Source organism: Rhinatrema bivittatum, chromosome 4 (genome assembly GCF_901001135.1).
Source record: "Rhinatrema bivittatum chromosome 4, aRhiBiv1.1, whole genome shotgun sequence".
Lineage (NCBI taxonomy): Eukaryota > Metazoa > Chordata > Amphibia > Gymnophiona > Rhinatrematidae > Rhinatrema > Rhinatrema bivittatum.
The window spans coordinates 439,426,280-439,452,735 of NC_042618.1; the positions used below are offsets into that span (position 1 = coordinate 439,426,280).

The 26,456-nt window shown below is 41.3% G+C and overlaps 1 protein-coding gene across 4 annotated transcripts in view; it reads right to left on the reverse strand.

The window, feature by feature from the left end:
* The window catches only part of NEDD1 (NEDD1 gamma-tubulin ring complex targeting factor), a 123,135-nt gene that overhangs the window by 40,952 nt on the left and 55,727 nt on the right, over positions 1 to 26,456 (reverse strand). For all 4 annotated transcript variants that reach the window (XM_029601551.1, XM_029601555.1, XM_029601552.1 and 1 more), the window contains exons 10-11: positions 7,943 to 7,990; positions 6,482 to 6,684 (exon numbers count right to left, since the gene is read on the reverse strand). In XM_029601551.1, the coding sequence (XP_029457411.1) occupies positions 6,482 to 6,684; positions 7,943 to 7,990 (251 nt within the window). The remainder of the gene's footprint in view (positions 1 to 6,481; positions 6,685 to 7,942; positions 7,991 to 26,456) is intronic.

Genomic DNA, 26,456 nt, shown 5'->3' on the forward strand with positions numbered 1-26,456 from the left:
GAAAAAACCGAAAGGAATAGTTACACAGATTAAGAGTTTATCAGGCATGGACATTGTTTAAAAATACCATCTTGGAAGCCCAGACGTATTCCACATATTAGAAAAGCTGGTAGGAGAGCTAAACGACTACCAGTATGGTTAAAAGGTGAGGAGAGAGGCTATAATAGCTAAAAGAACATCTTTAAAAAATGGAAACGGGATCCAACACGTTGAAATCTTCTGCTCAATATGAGCAGCAGCAGCCAAGAAAGCAAATACAATGCTAGGAATTATTAGGAAAGGAATGGAGAATAAAACAGAGAATATCATAATGCCTCGGTATCACTCCATGTTCAACATCTTTAATACTGTGTGCAGTTCTGGCCACCACATCACAAAAAAGATATAGCAGGATTAGAAAAGGTACAGAGAAGGACAACCAAAATGATAAAGGGGATGGAATGATTCCCCTACGAGGAAAGGCTAAAGAGATTAGGACTCTTCAGCTTGGAGAAGAGACAGCTGAGGGAAGGATAGAGGACTAGAAAATGAGTGGAGTGGAACAAGTAAACTTTAGTTGCTTACACTCTTTCAAAGAGTACAAAGACTAGCGGACACCCAATGAAATTACTAGGTGATGCATTTAAAACGAATAAGAAAAACATTTTTTTTAGTCAACGCATATTGAAGCTCTGGAATTCTCTGCCAGAGGATATGGTGAAAGCTATTAGTGTAGCTGAATTTAAAAAAAGGTTGGACAAATTCCTGGAGGAAAAGTCCATAAATTATTATTAAGGTGGACCAGGGGATAAGCAGCATGGAATCTATCTACCCCTAGGAATCCTGCCAGATACTTGTGACCTGGATTGGCTACAGTTGAAAACTGCATACTGGGCTTTATGGACCTTTGGTCTGACCCAGTATGGCAAGTCTTATGTTCTTATTTAATAAAAGTACACAATTTCACATACTTAATGAGCAGCTTCAATAGATTCACATGGGTCACATGTATATAACCCATATCCCTCCAAACTACAATACTCTGTCTTGCCTCTACCATCATATGATTATAAACCACTTGATAACCCTGTACTAAGTGGTTCTCAAAGCTGCCTACATCCATCTTCACCATCTCCGCCCCCTTCTGAATGATAATGTTTTGTAACCACTGTCTGAGCCTTGGTGGTATCACGCGTTGACTACTGCAGTTCTTTACTGCAGATTTCCCAAAACACTAAACTGCCACCTAAAATTTATTCAAACACCACAGCCCACCTAACAATGAATGTAAACAAAATTTGACCACATAACATGCATCCTGAAAACTCTACACTGGCTCCCTAAACTCTACCGTACCAAATTCAAAACTGCTAACTCTTGCCTTCAAGACACAAAGGCCTAGCTCCACATATTTTAACAGATCACTAACTCCATATACCTCTACCTGTTCTCTATGCTCCCTGACACTAGCCCTCCTGGTTGTGTTGGCTCCCCGAACAGTAGGCCTCATCAGTAAAAGAAAAAGAATCTTCACAGGCGTGGTCACAACTCAATGGAACTCTCTACCACCCAACGGACTTGCTCCAGACCTACTCTCCTTCAGAAGACTGGTGAAAACCTGGCTATTTGAAGCAGCTTTTAGGGTGATTCAATGACATACATCCTGCTAATGCAGTATATACAAACATCAATCCCTCCACTATCCACAATCCCTGACTCTCAAACAGCTTTTATGATACATACCAGAAATATAAACTGTGCTAAACCCAGGGCAGAATGCCTAAACACCTGTGCAGCCTCTTAACTATGCTTAATACATTCTCCTCAACCCAAAGGGATTTGTCTCCAGTTTCTGGCATGTCTAAGAAAAGCCTACAGTACTTTGCCAACTATGTACTCCAGGGGTGGGCAAGTCCAGTCCTCGAGGGCTGCAAACCAGTCGGGTTTTCAGGATACCCCTAATGAATATGCATGAAATAGATTTGCATACAACTGAGGCAGTGTGTATGCAGGTCTTTCTCATGCATATTCATTAAGGATATCCTGAAAACCCGACTGGTTTGCAGCCCTTGAGGACCGGAATTGCCCACCCCTGATGTACTCTGTAGTTAAATCCTAATTAGAAATTGTACACAGTATTTGGGTGTTTATACAATGGCTTGCAAAAGTATTCAACCCCCTAAAAAGTCAGATTTGTGTGGATTACAAATAAACATACTTTCAGGAACAATTTGTGTAAGTGTTATTACAAACCAGTATGATCTTAAAGTAAATTTTCCAAGTCGCAATTCATTATTTCTCTGCATTTTTTTGTAAAATAAAATTAAAAACTGAAAATGCTCCTAGCATAAGTATTCAACCCATGTGCTATGGAAGCTCCAAGTTTATACACAGATGAAAGAAATTGCCCTAACAACTGATTTACAATTGTCCTCTACCTGTGAATTATTAAAAGGTCAGCTTTTCTGGATAAAAAGACCCTCTAATTCCAGTACCATTGGGTCAGATTGTGAATCTGAAGGAAAGCTGTGAAAATGAAGACCAAAGAACATTCTAAGGAAATTAAAGATAAAGTTACAGACATGCACAAAATAGGATAAGGCTTCAAAATAATATCCAAGTGCTTGGATATCGCAGTGAGCACTGTTGGATCAATTGTGAGTAAATGGAAGCGGCTTTATACCACCCAGGCACTGCCTAGACAAGACAGTCTCTCAAAACTCAGCATCAGAGCAAGAAGCAGACTTGTGAGGGAAGCCACAGAGAGGCCAACAATCACACTGAAGGAGCTACAGGAGTTCAGTGGCTAAGACTGGAGTGAAGGTGCACCAGTCAACCACTCTGCATACAACTAACCTGAAAGGGAAGCTATTACTGAAGAAAAATAACATCAAAGCACATCTCGAGTTTATCAGAAAGTATCAGCAACCCAGCTAATATGTGGGATAAGGTTTTGAGGTCAGATGAGAAAAAATGGAGCTTTCTGGCCAAACTTCAAGACGCTATGTATGGCTCAAACCTAACACTGCCTATTCCTCAGCAAACCCCATCCCAACAGTGCATAAGGGGGTGGCAGCATCATGCTGGGAAGATACTTTTCCTCACCAGGGACTGGGCATCTTCTTAAAATTGAAGTACGGATGGATGGTGCAACATATAGGGAGATACTGCAAGTCAACCTGCTTCAGTCTGCAAACAAACTAAAACTTGAAAGTTCACCTTTCAGCAGGACAATGATCCTAAGCACAAGGCCAAAGCAACACAGGAGTGGGTGAACAAAAAGGTGAATGTTCTATAATGGCCACGTCAAAGTCCAGATCTCAATCCAATCAAGAATCTGTGGCACTATTTGGAAATTGCAGTCCATAAATGTCATTCAACCATCTTGAACAACCTAGAGCAAATCTGCCAGGAAGAATGGGCAAAACTCACTCCCAAACAGTGTGCAAAGCTGGTAGAAACTTGCCCCAACAGACTTAAAGCTATTCCAGCAAAAGGCGGTTCTACCAAGTACTAGTCTAAATGGGCGGAATACTTAGGCAAGCAGCATTTCTCAGTTTTTAATTTTATTTTACAAAATATGCAGATAAATAATGAATTGTGACTTTGAAAATGTACTTTTAAGAGCATATTGGTTTGCAATAAACATATCTGGAACAATCTGCGTGTCATTTGTAATCCACACAAATCTGACTTTTTAGGGGGTAAAATACTTTTGCAAGCCAATGTAGCTATAACTGTTCTCTGTTTAATTGAACCAGAGTCTTTTTAAAAACAATGGCCTTCTTTCCTGCTTAGCTTGGGTGAGCTACACAACCAGTGGACTAAAGGTCTTTTTCACCATCTTATTGGACAATATGATAAATCTTCTCTTATCAATATCATAAAGACCTATATCAAACAATCATGTTATTTTTTAGAAGCTTTATGTATAAAAACCAAAGAGGATATATGTTTTCAGTGTATATTCAAAAGTTTCAAGCATATGAATTTTGTTTTATTTTTTTAGAACTTTAGAGAACATTTAACTTATTTAGGTGACAGTGTATCTCTCTGTAAGATATTTTGGACTATGTTTTAAGTACCAGCTAGGGATGGTCAGCTTTGACAAAAGTTAAGTATTCAAATATATCTTCCAAGTCCAACAATCTCCGAGGATTCCATTAAATATTTATGTGCAATACTGGAAAATTCTTAAAAAAAAATATACAAGACCAAGTGATTGAAATTTGCTATAAATCAGACATAACAGCAAAGGCAGTTCATGCATAATTCTGAAGGTCTATATTTACTTATTTATAATCATTTATTATAGTGCAACAAGTTTGCTTATAATTGAGTGATCAGTCTTGTTCCAATTTAATCAAACACTTACCATGCTATTCTAATTAACCAAACTCTTGTATAACACCACACTCATTGAACTTTGCTGTAACTCCTGTCCTAGTGATGATTTTATAGTATTAATCAATATAAAATATTATGTTCAATATAGGCAAGCATGAAAATCAGGGAAAGCAAAAAAACAATAGTTATAATGGGGCATGGGACTTCTGATTACTTAAGATTAATTTTAGATTTGCATATAAAACTTAAAACAATTGCACAAAATTATGCCAGATGATTATTTAGGTGGTGTTCTAAGGTGCTGGCCTGCAGCGTATAGACACATTAACAGAACCATGAACAGTGAAGGAAATAATGCCTACAAAAAGTCACAGGTTCATAATTATAGCCAATTCATAGCACAAAGCTGCAAAACAGGATGGCATAGAGTACGAGAGCCTTTTGCAGGGAAAAAGGCACTGCAGCTAATCAGCTGAAAACTCTGAGGCTTTCTGTCAACTGTTTGAAATAAATTAAACCATCAGTACATAAACCAAATCATATGTATTAGGCACTGAACACACCAAGATGTTACAATTGAAATAATTCACTCAGAACCTATTTCTCAGTGAAAAATATATTCAGAAAGTTCTGATTATAGAAGGTGGCAAACTTTTAGCATACATTGGATCTGACATTTTTCCAGAGACTATTTTGTTAAATGCAACAAATGTTTTGGTACAAGATCTATTCTTACTGGCTTGTTCCTATTATGCACACAAAAAGAAGATATATACCAAATACGACTATCGCTATTAAAGACAATCACAAAAAATGGTATATCAAATTTCAAAACACTAAATGTGTTCTATAAACTTATACCTATAACTCAAGAAAATGGTAAATCTCTGTTTATATATACAATTTGCAAATTGTGTTTTATAAATTGGGGATTGGAATTGTTGTATTGTGTGTATATAAGCTAGCTAAATAAAATAAGGATTAAAAGGGGAGGGTTTTTATTTTTTTTTTGTTTACAAGTTTTTTTGCCATGTAATGATGAGCTAAGGACACGTGATTAAATGTAAGTGCTTCTTTTCTGCCCAGAGCAGTGTATTTTTTAACATTGATTTTTCACTCAAATTCTTTTTAGTTATTTTTTTGAGCTCAAATATTTTTTCTTAGAACATAAGAACATAAGAAATTGCCATGCTGGATCAGACCAAGGGTCCATCAAGCCCAGCATCCTGTTTCCAACAGAGGCCAAACCAGGCCACAAGAACCTGGCAATTACCCAAAACACTAAGAAGATCCCATGCTACTGATGCAATTAATAGCAGTGGCTATTCCCTAAGGACTAGATTTTAAAAGCCCTGCGCGCTGGCGCGCCTATTTTGCATAGGCCGCCGGCACGCGCAAAGCCCCGGGACATGCGTAAGTCCCGGGGCGGGGCCAGGAGGGCGGCCCCGAGTCCCCGGCACTGCGGCCTGTGCTGGGGGATGCGGGGCGGCGCGTGCAAGTTACGCCTGCTTCAAGCAGGCGTAACTTGCCCAAAGGTAAGGGAGGGATTTAGGTAGGGTCGGGGGGGGGGGGTGGGTTAGGTAGGGGAAGGTGGGGGAAAGTGGGGGGACGCGGAAGGAAAGTTCCCTCCGAGGCTGCTCCGATTTCAGAGCGGCCTCGGAGGGAACGGAGGCAGGCTGCGCGGCTCAGCACGTGCAGGCTGCCGATTTTGCGCAGCCTTGCGCACGCCGACCCTCGCGTATCTTATAAAATCCGGCTTACTTTTTAAAGATCTACCTCTAAGTAAACTTGATTAATAGCCGTTAATGGACTTCTCCAAGAACTTATCCAAACCTTTTTTGAACCCAGCTACACTAACTGCAATAACCACATCCTCTGGCAGGTTTGTTAAAGTTTATAGTACTAATCAGTGTTTTTGAATTTAGATATACAACTTTTTGTGATTGTCTTTTTCCTATTATTTTCTATTGAATCAGTTGTGATTTAACCATATAAAGTTTTAAAAGTCTCTTGCTTTGAGAACAGCAAGAAAAATAAGAGAGTGCACCCATTTTTAAGGATAAATTACAGCCGATAAAAAAAATGCGAGCAAACTCCCTCAAAGCAGAAATTTGATAAGACACCTGTATAAAAGAGTAAATATACTGCAGTCTACCTGCTTTATTGGTTCTCTAGGTTCTTGCTTTCCAGGATAGGTTTTCTGAGTCTTAGCATTCGTATCTTGATTTTCATCCTCTTCTTTAATTGGAGATGCACCAAAAAAACACAGCGGTGAAGATTGTGTCCCAGTTGCACTAGCACCTATAGGATTTCTTCTTGCAGAAGACAATGCACCGAATTGCTGTAGAAAATCTAAAGCTGAAAAGTATCCCATTATTTAATAAAAAATACATATAACAGATAAGAAAACTAAGCTGTTGCTTCAATTTAAATTTTTCTTACAAATGGAATTTGAGCATGGTACACTGTAGAAACTGGTAAAATGACGTCAGTATTACCACTCATTTTCTTGCAAAAATTCTTTCAAGATTACAATTTAGACAAGATTTTGGTTAAAAGCTTTATTCATAAAAGGACAAGTTTACTAGCATAACCACCACAAACAGCAAGCTGTGGTAGTGGATCTGTATAAGACCAATGAGATGAATGCCTTCTTATTTAGACACCAGCAATGCCTTCCAATGCACAAAGAAAACAATAGTTTGCATGCCTGCATGCAAATCTCAAAAGGAAACTCCCCAGGTGACCACAAATCATGGGTATTCCTGAACCTGTCTGCTTTACACCTTCTTAAAAAGCAGGTGGAAAATATGTGTCAAAGTCTGCACAGGGATTTGAAAATTAAATCTCACACATACTCCCCTGAACTAACTCCACCCAGTTTTTCATGCAAGTAAAAGTACGCACATGTGGTGGGGGTGCAATTTTCAGACTACATTGTTACACAGGTACACACACATTTACCTGAGTAAATTGTTTTTTAATACTACCTTCTTGATGTATCTTGGAGGCATTATTTTAGAAAATGGATAACACTGGGCCCTTCTTAGCTTCCAAGATCTAGTGTAAGCAGCAGAAACATCATGCTAAAACTAGGGGCTAACAGCACTAATAAGTATGAGGTACAGTGCAGTCTTACATTATATAAGCTTCCCACACATCAATCAGCCAATGGCCTTCAATCATGATATGCACTATCCATTTTTTTGCTGACCCAAGATCAATAACTGTGCCAATTAGGTTTAGTATTATGGAAAGAACTGACCACAAGAGACTGGAGTCAAGCCGCAGAATGAATCTGACCTAAAACCTAACTTGACATTTGAACCCAAAGCACCAGAGAGCTGTCTCAGTATGCCTTCCAGCACCGTTTTCCTTGTTTCGAGGTAATTTGCAGGGCTAATAAAACTTGCTGTTGTCACAAGGTACATACAGCTTTCAGCATTCCCTCCTTTGCAGAGTTTTTAGACATACTAACGCAAATGGAAGACATTTCAATATTTTATGGGATAAACTTCTAATAAGTCTAGTAACAGTGTTGAAAAATAATTTATCAACTCTCCTCATCAAAGCAAAAAGAACTGTATCAATATAAATGTATAAATAAAATACATACCATCTTCTTTTGCTACCAAGTCATCACTTGCTTTATAAGCTCCAGTATCTGAAAAGATACACACAATACAATTTTGATTTTCCTTAACCAGTGTGCTTTCTGCCCAGTTACTCCTTTTAAGCTATTTAACCATGTGGGTGGGAATGTTGGTGCTTAAAACACCCTCTACCTTCCCCCACCCCCTGAATCTTGGCATCTCAGCAAAACTGGAATTCTAAACCATTATTTAAAAATGTTTTAAGTGGCCTTAATGAAAATTCTCCTGAATTCTCCAGGGCAGGCACATCAACAAGAGTTGCAAATTATATTACACTTACTGGACCCGATCATTCCACATTCACTATAAAGTCTCAAGTGGCATCACACCACAGGAACCAATCAGATCCCATTCCAAATGAGGCAATTTATAGCATTGTTCCAAAGGCTATAGAGAGTTCCAGGGAAGCTGCAGTTTCCAAAATAATGACTGAAGTCAATTTTGTATTTGGCAGAGAGTAAATACTGCATTTGTAATATGTACTTTGAAATTCTGTATAGTACAAATAAAGGTACAGTTTTCTTAAAAAAATAAATAAATCAGGCTAGAACAGAGAATTCTGTGTTTGTAGTAATTGGAGTAGATTAATTTTCAACTAAACAAATGCCCTGTGGTAGGAGGCACTTTGCTTTTGTAGAAACATCTTTGCAATGTGGACACGTATTATCATAAGATAATTGCCTGCCACCGTGGTCGAGTCCTGAGGAAAAGGCAGGAGACTGATGACTGAGTGAAAGGCAAGTACTTTTTCTCTCAGCAGATAAAGTACCTCAGGGGAAAAAAAAACAACAACAACATACCATACAAAAATACAGACCTTACTTCTGTTGTCTCGGGCAAACAAGTAACACTGTTCTCTGTGATACTGGTGACCAAACACCAGCAAAATATGATGCAAGTATAGTTTAGTATCGGCTGACCTTATACTGTTCTATTTGCAAATGTAAATTATGAGAGACAATGATCATGAAATGACTTGTGATTTCTAGGCTGACAGAGAGGGAGAAAATCTCTTTCAATAGATTAAAGAAGTGGCCTATTACATCTTCCAATGTGTTCTAGCAATTCTCTTTTCAACCCAATTCACCTCTCTGACCCACTGAGGTCCAGTTCTTTCATGAAGTTCTCTTTTGTGAGGCTGAAAGATGTTAAAAGAAATGATGATACACAAAGTGACAAAAAGCTATCATATTTATGAATTTAGCATTACGGGCCCAGAGCCAAATCTCTGAAGATATGATTTGCCTAGCAGGCTGCCAGGAAGCTCATACAACTAAAGACTCATGATATACTTTATATTCTATTTCCCAAGGATTCCATCAGACAACCCTGGCACAAAGGTTGGACAGACATCAACCCCTTTAAATTTTGTTCCTGCCTCTCAGCATTAGCTTTCTTTCTGATGACATCACTTGGAAGGGGTTTGCTGATGACATCACTTGGAAGGGGTTTGCTTAGAATACAAAAAGCACATACAAAGAGAAAAAAATGGAAACAACTTGGCGATAGAGGAGGAAAATAACCCCAAGCACCTATCAGTTTTTTTGGTTAAAATTTGATGACTTATAAGTAGTGCAAACATAAGACTCATTTTACAAATAATTTAATACTTACTGACCTACGTGTTCAATCAATGCTATATCATTTTTAGAATTTTGCTTAGGAGATACAGCTACATAATTAATAGATTAATTGCAACAGGATGTAGTTTGCTATACAGTACGGCTCTAGATATGAAAGATATGCAGTATGCTTGTTGAAGCGATGTATTCAGTTTAATGATGGATTGCAATAAAGCATGAAGCATTTCTAAATACTTTGAATGTTCTGGGAGCACACAATTTATTTTGCTATTGAAAAAAACTGAGATACATGAGAAAGAGATTTGACTAAGATTGTTGAGTTAAAAAAAAATGTCTACATGGATTCTTTGTTTAGACATTTTAATACCAAATGAGATAAATGATCCTCTTAATATTTTCAGGATATAATAAAGGAAAATTGGTTCTTACCTGCTAATTTTCATTACTGTAGTACCACAGATCAGTCCAGACTCCTGGGTTTTGCCTCTTCCCAGCAGATGGAGACAGAGAAATTTTCACTGACTCTGTCACATAAGCTGGTATGCCACCTGCAGTCCCTCAGTATTTGCAAGTACTAACAAACACAACCACAAATAACATGCTCACATCCCCCTGAATGAGCAGTAGGAAGTGGAAACTTATAATGGATAAATCTTTCCAACCTTAAAAACGTGAGGAACTAAACAAAACCTGTAACATTCTTCAGACTAATTACAATAATAGATTGAACAGACTCTCCAATTCTCCCCACATCAACTGGGCAGGACTCTGGACTGATCTGTGGTACTACAGGAACAAAATTTAGCAGGTAAGAACCGATTTTCCTTTCCCTGTACATACCCAGATCAATCCAGACTCCTGGGATGTACCCAAACTTCCCTAAACAGCTGGGACTGTGAAAATCCCACTCAAAGTACACTTTCACCAAAGCCCATGTCCTCCAGGGCCTGGACATCCAAATGATAATGCCTGACGAAAGTGTGCAACGATTTCCAAGAAGCCGCCTGACAAATCTCTTGTGGAAATACCTGTTGACATTCAGCCCAGGTTGCCGCCTGAGAACAAGTAGAATGAGCCTTAAACTCTCGGAGATAGGACAACCCTGACAGATGTACGCCAAACCTATGGTTTCCTTCAGCCACCGCGCTATGGTGGATTTTGAAGCTTTATGACCCTTTTTTGCATCACTCCACAGCACAAAAAGATGGTCCAACAACCAAAAGCTATTAGTGACCTTAAGATACCAGAATAATGTCTGCTTTACATCCAAGAGTCGCAACTCCCTCGTGTGAGGCACTGTAGCATCCAAATTTGGAAAGGCCAGAAGCTCTACCAAATGACTTAAGTGGAAAGACGACAACTTTTGGAAGGAAGGAACCGCTGCAGCAAGACTCCAGAATCCATAATCTTCAAAAAAAGGATCCCTACATGACAAAGCCTGAAGCTCTGAAATCCTTCTAGTGGAACAAATTGCCACCAGGAACACAACCTTCAAGGTAAGATCCTTCAAAGTTGCCCTTCTAAGAGGCTCGAAAGGAGCCGCTCACATGCCCTTAAGGACTAAGTTAAGGCTCCAGCAGGGACACAACTTCCATACCAGAGGACACAAATGTTTTGCCCCTCAGAGAAAACATACCACATCTGGATGTGCAGCTAGAGCCACTCCCTGCACTTTGCGTCGAAGACAGACCAAAGCCACCACCTGAACTCTGAGGGAGTTAAAGGCTAGCCCCCTTCACCAGAATATGCACTACGGATACTCGGTTCAACCCCCTGCTCCGCGCTTCAAACCTCAAAAACTCTCCCGCCCCTCACATACGCCGAGGAGGTGGAACTCTTTCTAGCTTGCAACAGAGTGGAAATGATATCCTTGGAATATCTTTTCTCCTGTATTTCCTCCAAAAGCCAAGTCATGAGAGAGAAGCGAGCCGCCCGATCTGAAAATATGGTTCCTTGGTGCAGAAGCTTTGGTAGATGAGTCACAATGGCTCGTCCACTGCTAGACTGTTTAGATCTGCAAGCCATGGCCATTGAGACCATTCCGCTTCCACTAGAATCACGTTTCTCAGATGAATCTCTGCTCGCCACAATATTTTGTCCACCAGCAGCCATGGCGGAAACACGTACAGAATACCCCATGGCCAAGGAAGACTCAAGGCATCAACCCCTTCTGCTCTGCATTCCCTTCTGTGACTGAAGAAGTGCAGGCCTTGGCATTTCACTGAGTTGCCATTAAGTCCATGTGGGGTCTGCCGCATCTGCAATGGTGAGATGCATTACTTCTTCCAACAACTCCCATTCTCCAGGATCCAGCTGTCAACTGAGAAAATCCACTTGTAGTGTCTACCCAGCCATGTGAGAAGCTGCTAATACTGCCAGATGCTGCTCTGCCCAGCAAATAAATCCCTGGGCTTCCTGAGCCACCGCTTGACTTTTGGTACCACCCTATTGTTTGATGTAAGCCACCATAGTCGCATTGTCTGACAAGATGCTTACTGCCTGCCCGCACAAGAAGGGTAAAAAGGCACGCAACGCAAACCGAACCACTCTCGTCTTTAAGTTCTTCACAAGATGAGAAGTTGAAACTTATAAAAATAGATTTGTTTTTAAACTGATAGTTCCTGGACAGTATTGTATCACACCCCAATTATATCATTGAGAAACCTATGTACCGAATCATTATGGCACGCGTGTAAATTAATGTATCTCAGCATCCTTATTTTATGTGCCTTATTGTAAACAGTTGTGACGGATCCTTCCTAACGACGGTATAGAAAAGATTCAAATAAATAAATAAATAAATAAGTAAGTAAGTAAGTGATAGACCACAATGCTTCCTCTGCTGACCACTGGCCCTGTGCTGATCGAGCTTGGCATAAAGCTCCCCATCCAAAGAGACTGGCATTGGTGGCAACAACTATCCACTCTGGAACCTTCAATTCCATTCCATGACACAACTGGTCCTGACCAAGCCACCATGAGAGACTAGACCGGGCTAGTTCCGAAAGAGGTAATAGAAGATGAAACTGCCGAAACAATGGGTTCCATCAGGAGAGCAACGCCGACTGCAGAGGCCTAATATGAGCAAGCGCCCAAGGAACTAGCTCCAAAGTGGAAGCCATGGAACTGAGAACCTGCAAGTAATCCTAGACCCTGGGCACCACTTTCTCTATCAAACTGTGAACTTGCCTCTGCAATTTGAAAATGTGTTCCCTGGTGAGAAACACCTTCCCCACCTTGGTATTGAAACGTGCCCCCAGAAACTCCAACACCTGAGAAGGGGAAAGATGGCTGATAGATTTACAACCCAATCCAGGGATCTCAACCGCTGCAGCACCAACTCCATTACCCGCCTGCATAGGGCCTCTGACTTTGCTCGAATAAACCAATTGTCCAGATATGGGTGAACAAGGATGCTCTCCTTCCCGAGAGCTTCCATTGCCACCACAACCATCACACCTTGGTGAAAGTCCTCGGTGACTTCGCCAATCCGAATGGAAGGATGCAAAACTGAAAATGCGTCCCTAGGGTCATGAACCGCAGGAATCTCTGATGGTCCAGCTGGATCACAATGTGTAAGTACACCTCTGTCAAATCCAGGGAAGCCAAGAACTCTCCCTTGTGCACAGCTGCAATGACCGAGCATAGAGCCTCCATTCGAAAACGAGGAACTTTGAGAGCCATGTTTACTTTAAGTCCAAAATCAGCGAAAAGTTCCCTCCATTTTTGAAACCACAAAATAAATGGAATACCTTCCCATCCTTCGTTCCTCTACGGAGTGTGGAACAATGGCCCCCTGCAGGCGGCTGATGGTTTCCTGCACCACGCGCCTTTTTGTCAAGGAAGCGCAAGAGCAGCCTATGAAAGCGTAACCTTGTCTTATCACGCTTAAGACCCACTGGTCCAACATGATATTGGCCCACTCCTTGGATGGGGGGGGGGGGGGGGGAAGAGTCAACTGACCCCCCTATAACCGGAAGTGAGGAATGGACCAGCCTAGCTTCATTGGGCAGACTTGGCTCCACCAGCACCCTGGCCAGAGACATCTCTGTTTGGCTTTCTACTGCGAAAAGAATGGTTCCAGGGCTGTTGCCTCTGGGCTTCTCCTGAAGCCCTATTCTGCCGAAAACACCTATTCCCTCTGAATCAAGAACACATAGGAAGAGATACTTTTCCCCTTTTCAGCTTATCCTCAGGCAATTTATGTCCTTTATTTTCTCCCAAATATTTTCTCAGCTCCTCCAAAGTCTTCTCCAAAAAGCAGCTTTCCTTTGAAAGGTAACACTCCTGAGACTTGGATGAAACATCCACTGACCAGTTTTGCAACCAAAGAAGTTGCCTGGCCGTTATCACTGACATCATTGTTCTAGAAAAAGTCCTAATGAGGTCATATAAGCATCTGCTCCATAGGCTATCTAGCCAGTCCGCCTCTGATGCAGATATCACTTTATCCACCTACAAGTGCTACACCCATCGCAGCCCAGCCCGAAGCATAAAGCTGCTGCACACCGCAGCACTTATACCTAGGGCAGACACCTAAAAAATATTTTTGAGATGGACTTCCAGCTTCCTATCCTGCAGATCCTTCAGCGCTGCAGAACAGACCACCAGAATGGTTGTTTTTTTTTAGTAACTGCAGACACTGAGGCATCAACCTTTGGAACCCTCAACAGCTCAAGCGTGTCTTCTGGCAAAGGATAGAATTTATCCATTACTCTACCAACCTTCAAGCCGGTCTCCGGAGCATTCCATTCCCTGACCACTAATTTCTTAACTGACTTATGGAAAGGAAAGGCCTTCGCTGGACCTCTTAAGCCATCCATGACCAGATCCACCTTTTCCTGATCGGATTCCTCTCATGAAACCTTTATCCCTAATTCCTTATTTATGTATTTTTAATTTTTATATACCGATGATCCTGTATACAATACATATCGCACCGGTTTACATGGAACTAAACAATCACCTCAGGGGTGGAATACATTGAAACAGTTTGACAAGAAAAACTTTTGGGAGACATTCATAAACACGCTTAACTGAAACAAGGTACCAAACTAGGTAACATATGTACAGTGGTATAGATATCGTTTATCGCTTCCTCAGGTTTTAGCTCTCCGGGAAAGCTTGGGTGAATAGCCAAGTCTTTAGCTTCTTTTTGAATGTCAAGAGGCAAGGTTCTTGGCGGAGGTCTGGTGGGAGCTGGTTCCAGAGAGGGGGATAGAGCTCGTTTCCTCAGTAAGGTTTTAGCCGGCTGTGTTTGAAGCATGTTCTGGTAAGCACTTCTGATCGGTCTCTTAGAAATGTACTGCTGCAGTTGAAAAGCTAGGTTGAGGGGGGAGATGTTATGAAGAGCTTTGTGAATCATCATGAGGGATTTAAAGTGAATCCTGAATTTTATGGGCAGCCAGTGAAGGTTCTGGAGTATTGGGGTGATGTGTTCCCTTTTTTTGGTGTTAGTGAGGATTCTGGCCGTCGCATTCTGGACCATCTGAAGTGGTTTGATGGTGCTGGCGGGCAGGTCCAGGAGGAGTGAGTTGCAATAATCCAGTTTAGGGAGAATGATAGATTGTAGTACAAGGCGGAAGTGTAGAAGTGGTTTTAATTTTTTTAAGACTTGCAATTTGAAGAAACATTCTTTGGTTGATTAGTTTACGAACTTGCTGAAGTTGAGTTGGTTGTCAAGAAGCATGCCAAGGTCTCTTACTAGCAGAGTGTGGTCGATCGATGTGACAGAGAGTTGGGAAGAACTGGGCGGGTTGAGCAGGGTGCAATTGTCTGGAGCTATTATGAGGATCTCAGTTTTGCTAGTGTTTAACACGAGGTTTAGGCTGGTGAGCAGGTTGTTGATTGCTGTGAGGCAGCTTTTCCAGTAGGACCAAGTTTTGTGGAGGGATTCTACTATCAGGATGAGGATCTGAATGTCATCCGCGTATAGGAAGTGAGTTAGCTTGAGGTTGGATAGTAGATGGCAGAGTGGGAGGAGATAAATATTGAATAGTATCGGTGAAAGAGATGAACCTTGGGGTACCCCCAGCTTTGATCTGATGGGGAGTGACTCTTGGTTGTTAATCCTGACCTTGTAGTGCCTGTTTTCAAGGAAAGATCTGAACCAGTTGAACGCCGAACTTGTTATGTCGATGTCTGCTAGGCGCTGGAGGAGGCATGGATGGTTCACGGTGTCGAACGCTGAGGATAGGTCCAGTAATGCGAGAAGGAAAGGTTGACCTTTTTCCAGATTAATGAGGATTGTATCAGAAAGCGAGGCTAGTAGTGATTCAGTGTTCAGTTTTGTGCGCCCCTTCGTGCAGCCCTGGTGGAGCCTCTGCCTATAGTCCGGTCATCAACTGTCTAGCATCCACTATTGCCAAATTTCCTGCTTCCCTATTTCCTGGTTGCTCTAGCAAACTGAGAAGCTTTTTGAGCTCAACCAGCTATCATAGCCACTAGCGCCTCCCTATCCAGCCCTAATCGATCTACACATCTCGCCTAGCTTGTTCCAGCCATCATGCGTTCCTTCAACATTCCCATTATCTATAACCACCTGAGGAGACTCCCTAAGCCCTACTCGCAATCACACAATCGCCAACAGAGGATCACCCCCATCTCAATATCGCCCTTCACACAATTACTCGGCCTGGCACTTTTCTCATTGACTTTATTCAATGCACAATCCATATTCAAAAAAATCACACATCCTCAACGACTTTCTCAACGAAACTAAACCAGACATCTGTGCGATCACTGAATCCTGGTTAAAAACTACAGACAGTACTTCTAAACCAGCTCCCCACCCAGGCTTACGACATCATCTCTATTCCCAGGATCAAAAAAAGAGGAGGGCTGCTCCTAGCAGCCAAAAAAGGTGTAGGCTTGACCCTACAGACCACAAATACATCAGCCAACCTGGAATTTGCCTTTTTCAAATCTAAATACCTCCTAATCAGATTAATATACACCCCCCCCCCAAGAATACTCAAAGCAGACCCATCCCCCATCATTGAACTAGTCGCCAAACATCTTAATACCGGAAAACCGGCCATCCTGATGGGAGACTTCAACCTTCACGTGGACGTCCAACCTCGCTCCATTAACTGCCAAACCCTACTCTCCTCACTCGGACACATGGGTTTCAGACAAATTGCCAAAGATCCTACCCACAAGGCAGGTCACACGTTAGACCTCATTTTCATAAATGAAGGAATTTCGCCCATTACCAATCCAACATGCTTACCAGTCCCTTGGACGGACCACCGAATCATCTCTACGGCTCTAGAGATCATGGAACACCCTCCTCAAGCATCACATGTAACCTCAGTCTCTATCAGAAAACCTTGCACCGGAGAACTCCTCAGTTCGCATCTATCCAAAGAACTAGTTCAACTAAACCTCTCGGACATCAACACTGCCACTACATCGTGGATCAACATTACCAACAGGGTGGCTGATCAAGTATGCCCCATGACCACGAAAATTCTCCATCCAGACAAGGATAATAGGAAACCCTGGTTTACACCAGAGCTGAAGTCACTCAAACAAGAGCTCAGATTCAAGGTGGCGTAAAAACCCATCCACAACAACCCTCTTGGTTTATAAATCCTGCCTAAATTCATACAGTAACCTCATCAACAGAACCAAAAAAGAATTCTTCTCCAAAAAGATCCACCACTTTATCTTCGACTCCAGAGCTCTGTTTTCCTATGTATCAGCCCTCACAAAACCAACTACCCCCCTCATACCAGACGCACAAGCGTCCAACAAAGCCAATGAACTGGCGGTCTACTTTGAGAAAAAAAATCGACACCCTCCTCGCACTGATCAAGGGGCCCTCTCCTCAACCAAACTACTCATCCACCACCGGCCCACAATGCTCGCACCCAACCCCTCAACAACATAAATCATCCCCAGGTTTGCTTTCCACCCTCGAGCTGATGTCCGCTTTAGAAATAGAAAACATCCTCAAGAAGATGAAGCCCTCGTCCCACCCACTAGAGCACATCCCATCCAATCTGCTGCTCTCCATTCCCAACATCATCGCCAAACCGATAGCAGACATCATAAATTGCTCGCTGACTCAAGGCCAAGTCCCTGACCAATTTAAGCTTGCAATACTTAAGCCTCTCCTCAAAAAACCTAACCTACCACCCACTGACCCAGCTAACTTCAGACCCATTGCTAACCTCCCAATGATCGCTAAAATCATGGAGAAGGTTGTAAACAGACAACTATCTGACTTTTTAGAAGAAAATGAAATTCTCACCTCAAACCAATTCGGATCCCTGATCCCCTATGTCCCCCTATGGGGCCCCTGATCCCCTATGTCCCCCTATGGGGCCCCTGATCCCCTATGTCCTTAAGGACATAGGGGATCAGGGGCCCCAACTCTTCCCTGTAGAAAAGACAAGCCACCTTCGGATCATCCATTTCAACAGCCGGGGCTTGTCCTATCCCCTCTTCTGGATCCTGTCCCGCTGAAGAAGGATCCGCCTCAGAAGGTTCCTCTACTGGCGGATCCCTGTCCTCCGAATTCTCAGAGTTCGCCCACAGCATCTGACTGTGTGGACATGCCAAGGACTCAACGAACCCTTGTAGCCCCAGTAACCTAGGAAACCCTGGACTTCTTCCTGTGTCATGGACCTACAACCCCTCCTGCTTGGAACCAAGCTGCCCGGCGTCTTTCCTGGCCAAAAAGGCCTTGTGCAACAACAGGACGAAATCCGAAGAGAAGGTTGCAGAATCATCAGACTCCTCCCCCAGGAGGTCCTTGTTCTCATCCGATTTGAATTCCTTAGGCTCCTCAGCCCTCCACGGGGCTCTGAACTGCTGGGACAGCAGTGAAGGGAGATCCCCCCCCCCCAGCCTCTGAAGCAGCAGCAAGTGAAGACAAAAAGGCCGCCATTCCCACGCTATTCAGGAAGGAGCCCACTGCTTCACCCGATGCACCAGAGCGCCTCCCAGGCCTGTCCTGCCTTTGACACCGCCATGGTCATCCTCGTGCTGCCCTCTCCCTCAGAGAAGCAGTGAGAACAAAAGCTGGCATGAGAGAGCTGCATGTGCATCACTGCATTTGCTGCTGCATGACATGCTCTCAGCCTGCCCGGACCGTGAGTGCAGTCAATCGCCAGAGGATTCTAAGCCGCCAGAGCCACTGCAGTAAGCCCCTGCCGGGCTTCAGCTCCACTCTCACAACGAGTTGACCGGTAGAAAAAAAATAAAGCAATTTTTTTTTTTTTAACTTTACAGAAATATACAAAACTACTTCCCTTTTAGAAGAAAAGTGGCAGCAGACTCTGCAAGTCCTCCTGGGGAAGACGGAACTGGCGAAGGACCAAGCAATATAAAGGTCCCCAACCCCATGCTCGTCCACTTAAGAACCAGGTGGGATGGCCCCAGTAGGATCTGCCAACCTCCTGGGAGGAAATCTCCCAGAAAACTATTCTTTTTTTTTTTTTTTTTAAACCTAGTTTCCAGACTGAAGGTTTTGCATCCCTTCCATCTGCTGGAGACAGAGAAATACTGAGGGGCTGCAGGTGGCACACCAGGTTATGTGTCAGTGTCAGTGAAACTGTCTGTCTCCATCTGCCAGGAGGCAAAACCCAGGAGTCTGGACTGATCTGGGTATGTACAGGGAATGTTTATGATATAATTTATATTTATATTAGTCAGTAGTTTGACAATTATTTTAATAATTACCTGTGCTCTCTTTAATTATGGTTTGCAATTAAATCTATATATGCTGTAGTGTTATGCATGGAAATTCTACATAGAAATTAAGCACCAAAATGTGCAAGCAGCAACCAATATATAACTGCTTCTCAATTCTGCCTGTGCTGCAAATTATATCACAGATTAGAGAGTTTAGATCTAAACTCACAGCATGCCAGTATATACCTTTTTCTTTCTAATTTCTAGAAAAATAGCTGCACCATACAGTTTTTCAGTAAAGGTCTAAAGCAGGGGTCAGGAACCTTTTTGGCTGAGAGAGCCATGAACGCCACATATTTTAAAATGTAATTCCATGAGAGCCATACAATATGTTTAAAACTAAATACAAGTAAATGTGTGCATTTTATGTAAGATCACCCTTTTAAAGTACAATAAGTCTCTGAAAATATTACACCAGGCCTTAAGACACCAATACATCTCCTATTAGGAAAACGGACCAAGTCAGGCTGCTATAGAGTCCTACACAGAAACTACACACCAGCAGAAAACCTCACCTGAATCACATGCTGACCCTCACCTAACATAGAATAAAGAGACCAAAACGCATAACTAGAAGCATGCAGAAAAAACTGAATTGGAAACTGCAACAAGCCAGAGTCTCTGTATGCAGTGTAACAAAGGAAAAAAGAAACATCACCCATCCTTATAAAACAAATCAAGAAATATAAAATCATCAGCAGTAAAACTGTACTAACAAAAAGAACATATTTCGAAACAGCTGATGAGTGGAATATCCAATAATTAAAAACTCATAAAAAATTTCCAGATACCAACAAAATATTTCAAAATAGCAGACACAAAGACCCAGTAATGAAAAATAATAAGGATACAAAAGATTTTTTGCTATGCATACCTGGGAACGTTTGATATCCAGGTGTCCTGAGATTGTTCTGAATTAGCAGGAGGAGGGGTGGTTTGCTTGGAACTTTCTCCTCTCTGTCACATACCAGCGCTCTCTCTCACACTGGCTCTCAATTACACACCTATACACACATGCTCTCAGTCACTCACATATACACATGCTTTTTCTCTCTCACTTATATAGGCTCTTAATTACACATTTACACACATGCTGTCTATCTTTTCACGCTTACACACACACACAGGCTTTCAATCACATAAATACATGCTGTCTTTTTCTCTCACACACAGACTCTCATTCACATGCTTACAAACATGTCCTCTCTTTCTCTCATTTACACACAGGCTCTCAATCACATACTCACATGCTCCATCACCTAAACCAGCTCTCAATCACACACAGACACACATGCTCTCTCTTACTTATACACACAGGCTCTTAATCATACATACACATGATCTCTCTCACACACAAAGGATCTCAGTCATACACACATACTCTTTCTCACAAACAGTTTTCAATCACAAACTTACACATACAGGTTCCCAATCGTAAACTTACATTCATGCTCTCTCTCTCACAGGCAGGCTCTCAATCACAGACATACTCTCTTTCACATATACAGGCTCTCAATCATTCACATACATGCAATCTCTCACTCACACACACAGGATCTCAAACACACATGCTTGCTCGCTCATTCACTCTCTCTCCCCCACCCCGGGAACTCACAGCAGCAGCAGCCTCCTCCCAACGTTAACCTCCTTCATTTTCAGCCCTCACAGAGGAGGAGTCCCATCGGCTGCGGTTGAAGCTCTTCTTTATTTTCCTCCAAGCCGCGCTGCACAGTCTTCTTTTCGTCGGACCGACGCTGACCACACTAGCGTGGTCTCTTCTTCCCGCGCACGCACCCGATGCTCACCACTTCCTCTTCCGGGCCGCAGGGGGGGGGGGGGGGGGGGGGCGGGAAGAAAAGAGCATGCCGGTGCCGCCGACTCCAGCTATTCTGCCGCTTCCTCTTCCGGGCCACAGGGGGGCGGGAAGAAGAGAGCATGCCAGTGCCACCGACTCCAGCTATTCTGCCGCGTTCCGCCCGGGCTGACAGCATTTTAAGCCCGGGCGGAGGAGGACCGGGGAGCAGCTGGGTCAGCGGGGGACTGGAAGTAGATTTGTCTGCGAGCCAGATGCAGCCATCAAAAGAGCCATATCTGGCTCGCGAGCCATGGGTTCCCGACCCCTGGTCTAAAGAGTAGCTGTGGGTTTCTTGAGCAATCCACAGTTATATCACCAACATTGCAAATTTAACCAATGAGTTCAGGAAAATTTCAGGACCACACAGCTAAATGTGAATTTATTTTGTTCAATGTGTACACCATACTTTGCAAACGCTCAAGTGAGGTGACTTGTTTATGATTTTATCATACTTTGGATTTATCAGCAGCACAAGCAAGAATAATCAGAGCAGAACATAGTCACCTTTAGAATGTAACACCAATTTGTTCACTGCCATAACTCCAAAATGACAAAATGTCAAAAAGAAAGCAAGTTAGGAAAAAATTATTAGACATATGGATAAACATGACTTAATAGAGAAGAGCCAGCATGTAATTAGAAAAGGAAGTCATGCCTTCTATTAGAAGTCTTTGAAGGTGTAAAACACATGTATAAGGCTGTGACATAATGTGATCTATTCTAAAGGCTCTCAGAGTTTCTTCAGGAAATTAAAAGGTAGTGGAATAGAAGATAAATATATTGTGGATTGATAACTGCTTAAAAGTTAGGAAACAGGGGACGACTAAATAGACAATTTTCCCAATGGAGATTAGTAAATAGTGGTGTGTCCCAGAGATCTGTACTGGGACTGGTGCTGTTTAACATTCATAAATGATCTGAAAAAGGAAGCAATGAGTGAGATGATCAAATCTGCAGATGACACAAAATTATTCAAAGTAGTTAAAACATAAGATGATTACAAAGAATTGCAGGACCTCCTTGCCAGGCTGGGGAACTGAGTATCTAAAATGGCTGATGAAATTCAGTGTAGACAAATACAAGGTGATGCACATATGGAAAAACAATCCCAACTATATCACTCAGGAAAAGTACCTTGAAAATACACTGAAATCCTCAGCTTAATGTGCAGCAGCAGTATAAAAAAAAAAAAAAAAAGGTAAACAGAAAGTTAGGAATTATTTGGAAAGGAAAACAGAATATCATGAGAGTTCAGATATTTCTCAAATCTTTGAAAAGGTCTGAAGGCTCCTATAACTGCAACCTTATTAGTCCAGTTGGCATTCGACACAGATGTAGAAATTTTACTTAGACTTTTTTTTTCCAAGTATCATTTTATTTTAAGATTTAAAATATGTGTGTGTTGCATGAAAAAAAAAAAAGGATGCAATGTCTGATACTTAGATTTAAACTGCTACATATGGGTGCTACTTTTGTGCTAGGATATCCATGCAAATGTGTCATCGGGTTTCAGGGAGTGAAATAGGTCTTCTTTGATCCACCTCAATATCTGCTTTTTGGTCTGGAAAGATTGCTGTAGGCTTCCCTCTTAGTCCCATCTTGCAGGAAAGACAGTACTTCTGGAGAAGCTGCTATGACCTAATAACAAAGTTTATCACATTTGTAACTAGCTGCTTATTTCTGCTGGATTTTTTTTTTAATATTCTAACTTGTAGATTCTTCCCTGTTATGATGGACTAATTTTTCAAGTATGTTTAACTATGGGTTTTTTTGTTTCTTGGGTGTCAATGTTCATTACTTTGGTTTAATTCCTTGGTCTTAAATGCTTATATTATAATTTCTGAATTCTAAAAATAAAAAAAAAAATACACAGATCATAATGCCTCTGTATAAATATGGTTTATTTCACACAGAATATTATGTGCAGTTCTGCTGGCCCCCATCTGAAAAAAGATATAGCAGAACTAGAAAAAGGACTTTAACAGGTAAATGTAAATTGGTTATTTACTCTCAGACTATAAAAGGATTAGGGGGCATTCCATGAAGTTAGCAAGTAGCTCATTTAAAACAAATTGGAGAAAATTCTTTTTCACTCAATGCATAATCAAGCTCTGGAATTCATTGCCAGAGGATGTGGTACGGCAGTTAGTATAACTAGTTTAAAAAAGATTTGGCTAGGCTCCTAGAGGAGAAGTCCCTAAACTATTAATCAATAAGGAATAGCATCTGTGGTTCTATATAATGTTTGGTAACTTGCCAGGTACTTGTGACTTGGATTAGCCACTGTTGGAAACAGTATGCTGGGCTTGGACCTTTGGTCTGACCTAGTCTGGCATGTCTTATGTACAGAAAGGGGCAACAAAAATGACAGAAGGAATGAAATGCTCCCTTATGAAGACATAATAGGGATCTTCAGCTTGGGGAAAAGTTGACAAGAGGGGATATGATAGGGGTTTATAAAATCATAAGTGGTGTGGAGCCATGTAATAACAGTTATTTACCCTTTCAAATGGTACTATGGCTAGGAGACACCCCTTGAAACTAACTGGTAGCAGTTTTAAAATAAAATGTAAGTATTTTTTTTTTTAAGTCAACACTAACTGTGGAATTTATTGCTAGAGGATATGGTCCAGGCAGATTTAAAAAATGTTTGCACAAGTCCATTAACAATTATTAGCCAGGCAGAGCTACAAGACTGCCACTCTTTCATGTGTGAATAAGCAACATGGAATGGATCTCCCGATTAGGAGCTCCTAGGTATTTCCAAGTGACCTGGACTGGCCAATGTTGAAGACAGGATGCTGGGCTCAATGTACCGTTGGTCTGACAGAGCATATTTCTTATGATCTTATGAGAAGTATTGTAGGTGTATTAGATAAAAGTTTAGGATTAACTGCTATATTTTAAAAATCTTATTGCACTTATGAAAGTTTTAAATGTTAGAAATCACAAATGGTTCCTGTACTAAAAAAAAAAATGAATGTTTTCAAGGTCTGTAGTTATGAGTAGCTACTACAGGAACTACAACCAACCAATCACTCAACCAACCAGGCTACCAAGTACACATGCAGTCATACCAAGAAGATTTACTAAGAAACTCTTAGCATAAGATTACATAAAACGATGTGCAAATGGCCTCACATAGTATATATTGCATCCTCCAATGTAAACTCAGAACTGTCAAACTCAGAACTGTTAAACCCCCGCTGTTACTGATCCACATTCTTTTCTCCTTCACTTACTAACCCAATTACTATATGTAACAGTTTGTATATAATAATCTTTCATATATATATATATATATATATATATATATAATAATATATAAGTATAAGTACTAATTTTATATAATTAACACTGATATCCCAAAATCGCAGCACATATGCATGATAAGTTGCTGCGATGATGTTTATCTAACCTTGTCTCACGATTCTGTAAACCGTTCTGATGGCGAAACCGAATGACGGTATACAAAACACGTTAAATAAAATAAATAAATACATTTTACATAGTGATATATGACCTGCTCGTTCCAATGCAAAGCAATCTCTACTGTTGCTGCAAAAGCCACAACTGAAAGTGTGTGGTAGATTTCTGAATGGAAAACTTTAAAACTTCCATTGCATAGCAGTAATCCATTCCAGCTCTTTTATGAAGTCACAGAAACACAGACTACCTACTTTTACAGTTAATCTGAATCTTCTTTAGAAAGAGAAGGCGACTATCTTATTTTCAAGGACTAATATGAGAAAAAAATCTGCATTGCCAAGCCTGCTTTGTAGTGACAGCCAATACTAAACGTTTTCTAAGTTCCATTTGGCTCTAGAACAGAGGCTAAATTGAGCCTTACATGGGCTCAATTTGTACTGTTCTTGATAAGAGAAATGTAAGCCTTTAGAATTTTGATAAACTGTATAGAAATTAGATAAAATAAATATATCCTAAAGAAAAAAAGATGCTCTACACTGAAATGTGCATTTCAAATGAAAATTAATCTGTAATCAAGGGCTTCCCAAACCTGTCCTGGGGAACCTACAGCCAGTCAGGTTTTCAGGATATCCACAATGAATATACATGAGATACATTTGCATACCATGGAGACTCAGTATATGCAAATTTATCTTATGCATATTCATTGTGGATATCCTGAAAACTCAAGTGGCTGTGGGGTCCCCGGGACAGGTTTGGGAAGCCCTGCTGTAATCTTTAAGTTTAAGTGTTCTTGTTAAAAATACTGTAAAGCAAGTTTGTTTAACATAAACAATGTTTTACACAGATAGCAGGATGAATTAACCATTACATGTGGGTGACTTGTCTCTCCAAGATTGTAGAGCTTATAGCTCTACTGAGCATGTGCGGGAGTTCTTGAATGGGCGTTGCCTCATAAGCCACCTCAGGCAGTATTCAGAGAGGAATCTAGCTATGTAGTCAACTCTCCAAGGAGGCAGGCGGGTATTCCATGGCTAATTGATCCTATCTATGGAAAACACCGTTTACAGTAAGCAAGCTTGATTTTTCCGTTAATAAGAGTGAGGTAATCAAATTTGCAGATGATACAAAATTGTTCAGAGTAGTTAAATCACAAGCAGATTGTGATAAATTGCAGGAAGACCTTGTGAGACTGGAAATTTGGGCATCAAAATGGCAGATGAAATTTCATGTGGATAAGTGCAAGGTGATGTATATAGGGAAAAATAACCCATGCTATAGTTACACAATGTTAGGTTCCATATTAGGTGCTACCACCCAAGAAAGAGATCTAGGCGTCATAGTAGATAACACATTGAAATCGTCGGTTCAGTGTGCTGCAGCAGTCAAAAAAGCAAACAATGTTGGGAATTATTAGAAAGGGAATGGTGAATAAAACGGAAAATGTCATAATGCCTCTGTATTGCTCCATTTTGAGACCACACCTTGAATACTGTGTGCAATTCTGGTCGCCGCATCTCAAAAAAGAAATAATTGCGATGGAGAAGGTACAGAGAAGGGCGACCAAAACGATAAGGGGAATGGAACAGCTCCCCTATGAGGAAAGACTAAAGAGGTTAGGACTTTTCAGCTTGGAGAAGAGATGCCTGAAGGGGAATATGATAGAGGTGTTTAAAATCATGAGAGGTCTAGAACGGATAGATGTGAATCAGTTATTTACTCTTTCAGATAATAGAAAAACTAGGGGGCACTCCATGAAGTTAGCATGTGGCACATTTAAAATGAATCGGAGAAAGTTCTTTTTCACTCAATTAAACTCTGGAATTTGTTGCCAGAGGATGTGGTTAGTGCAGTTAGTATAGCTGTGTTTAAAAAAGGATTGGATAAGTTCTTGGAGAAGTCGATTAC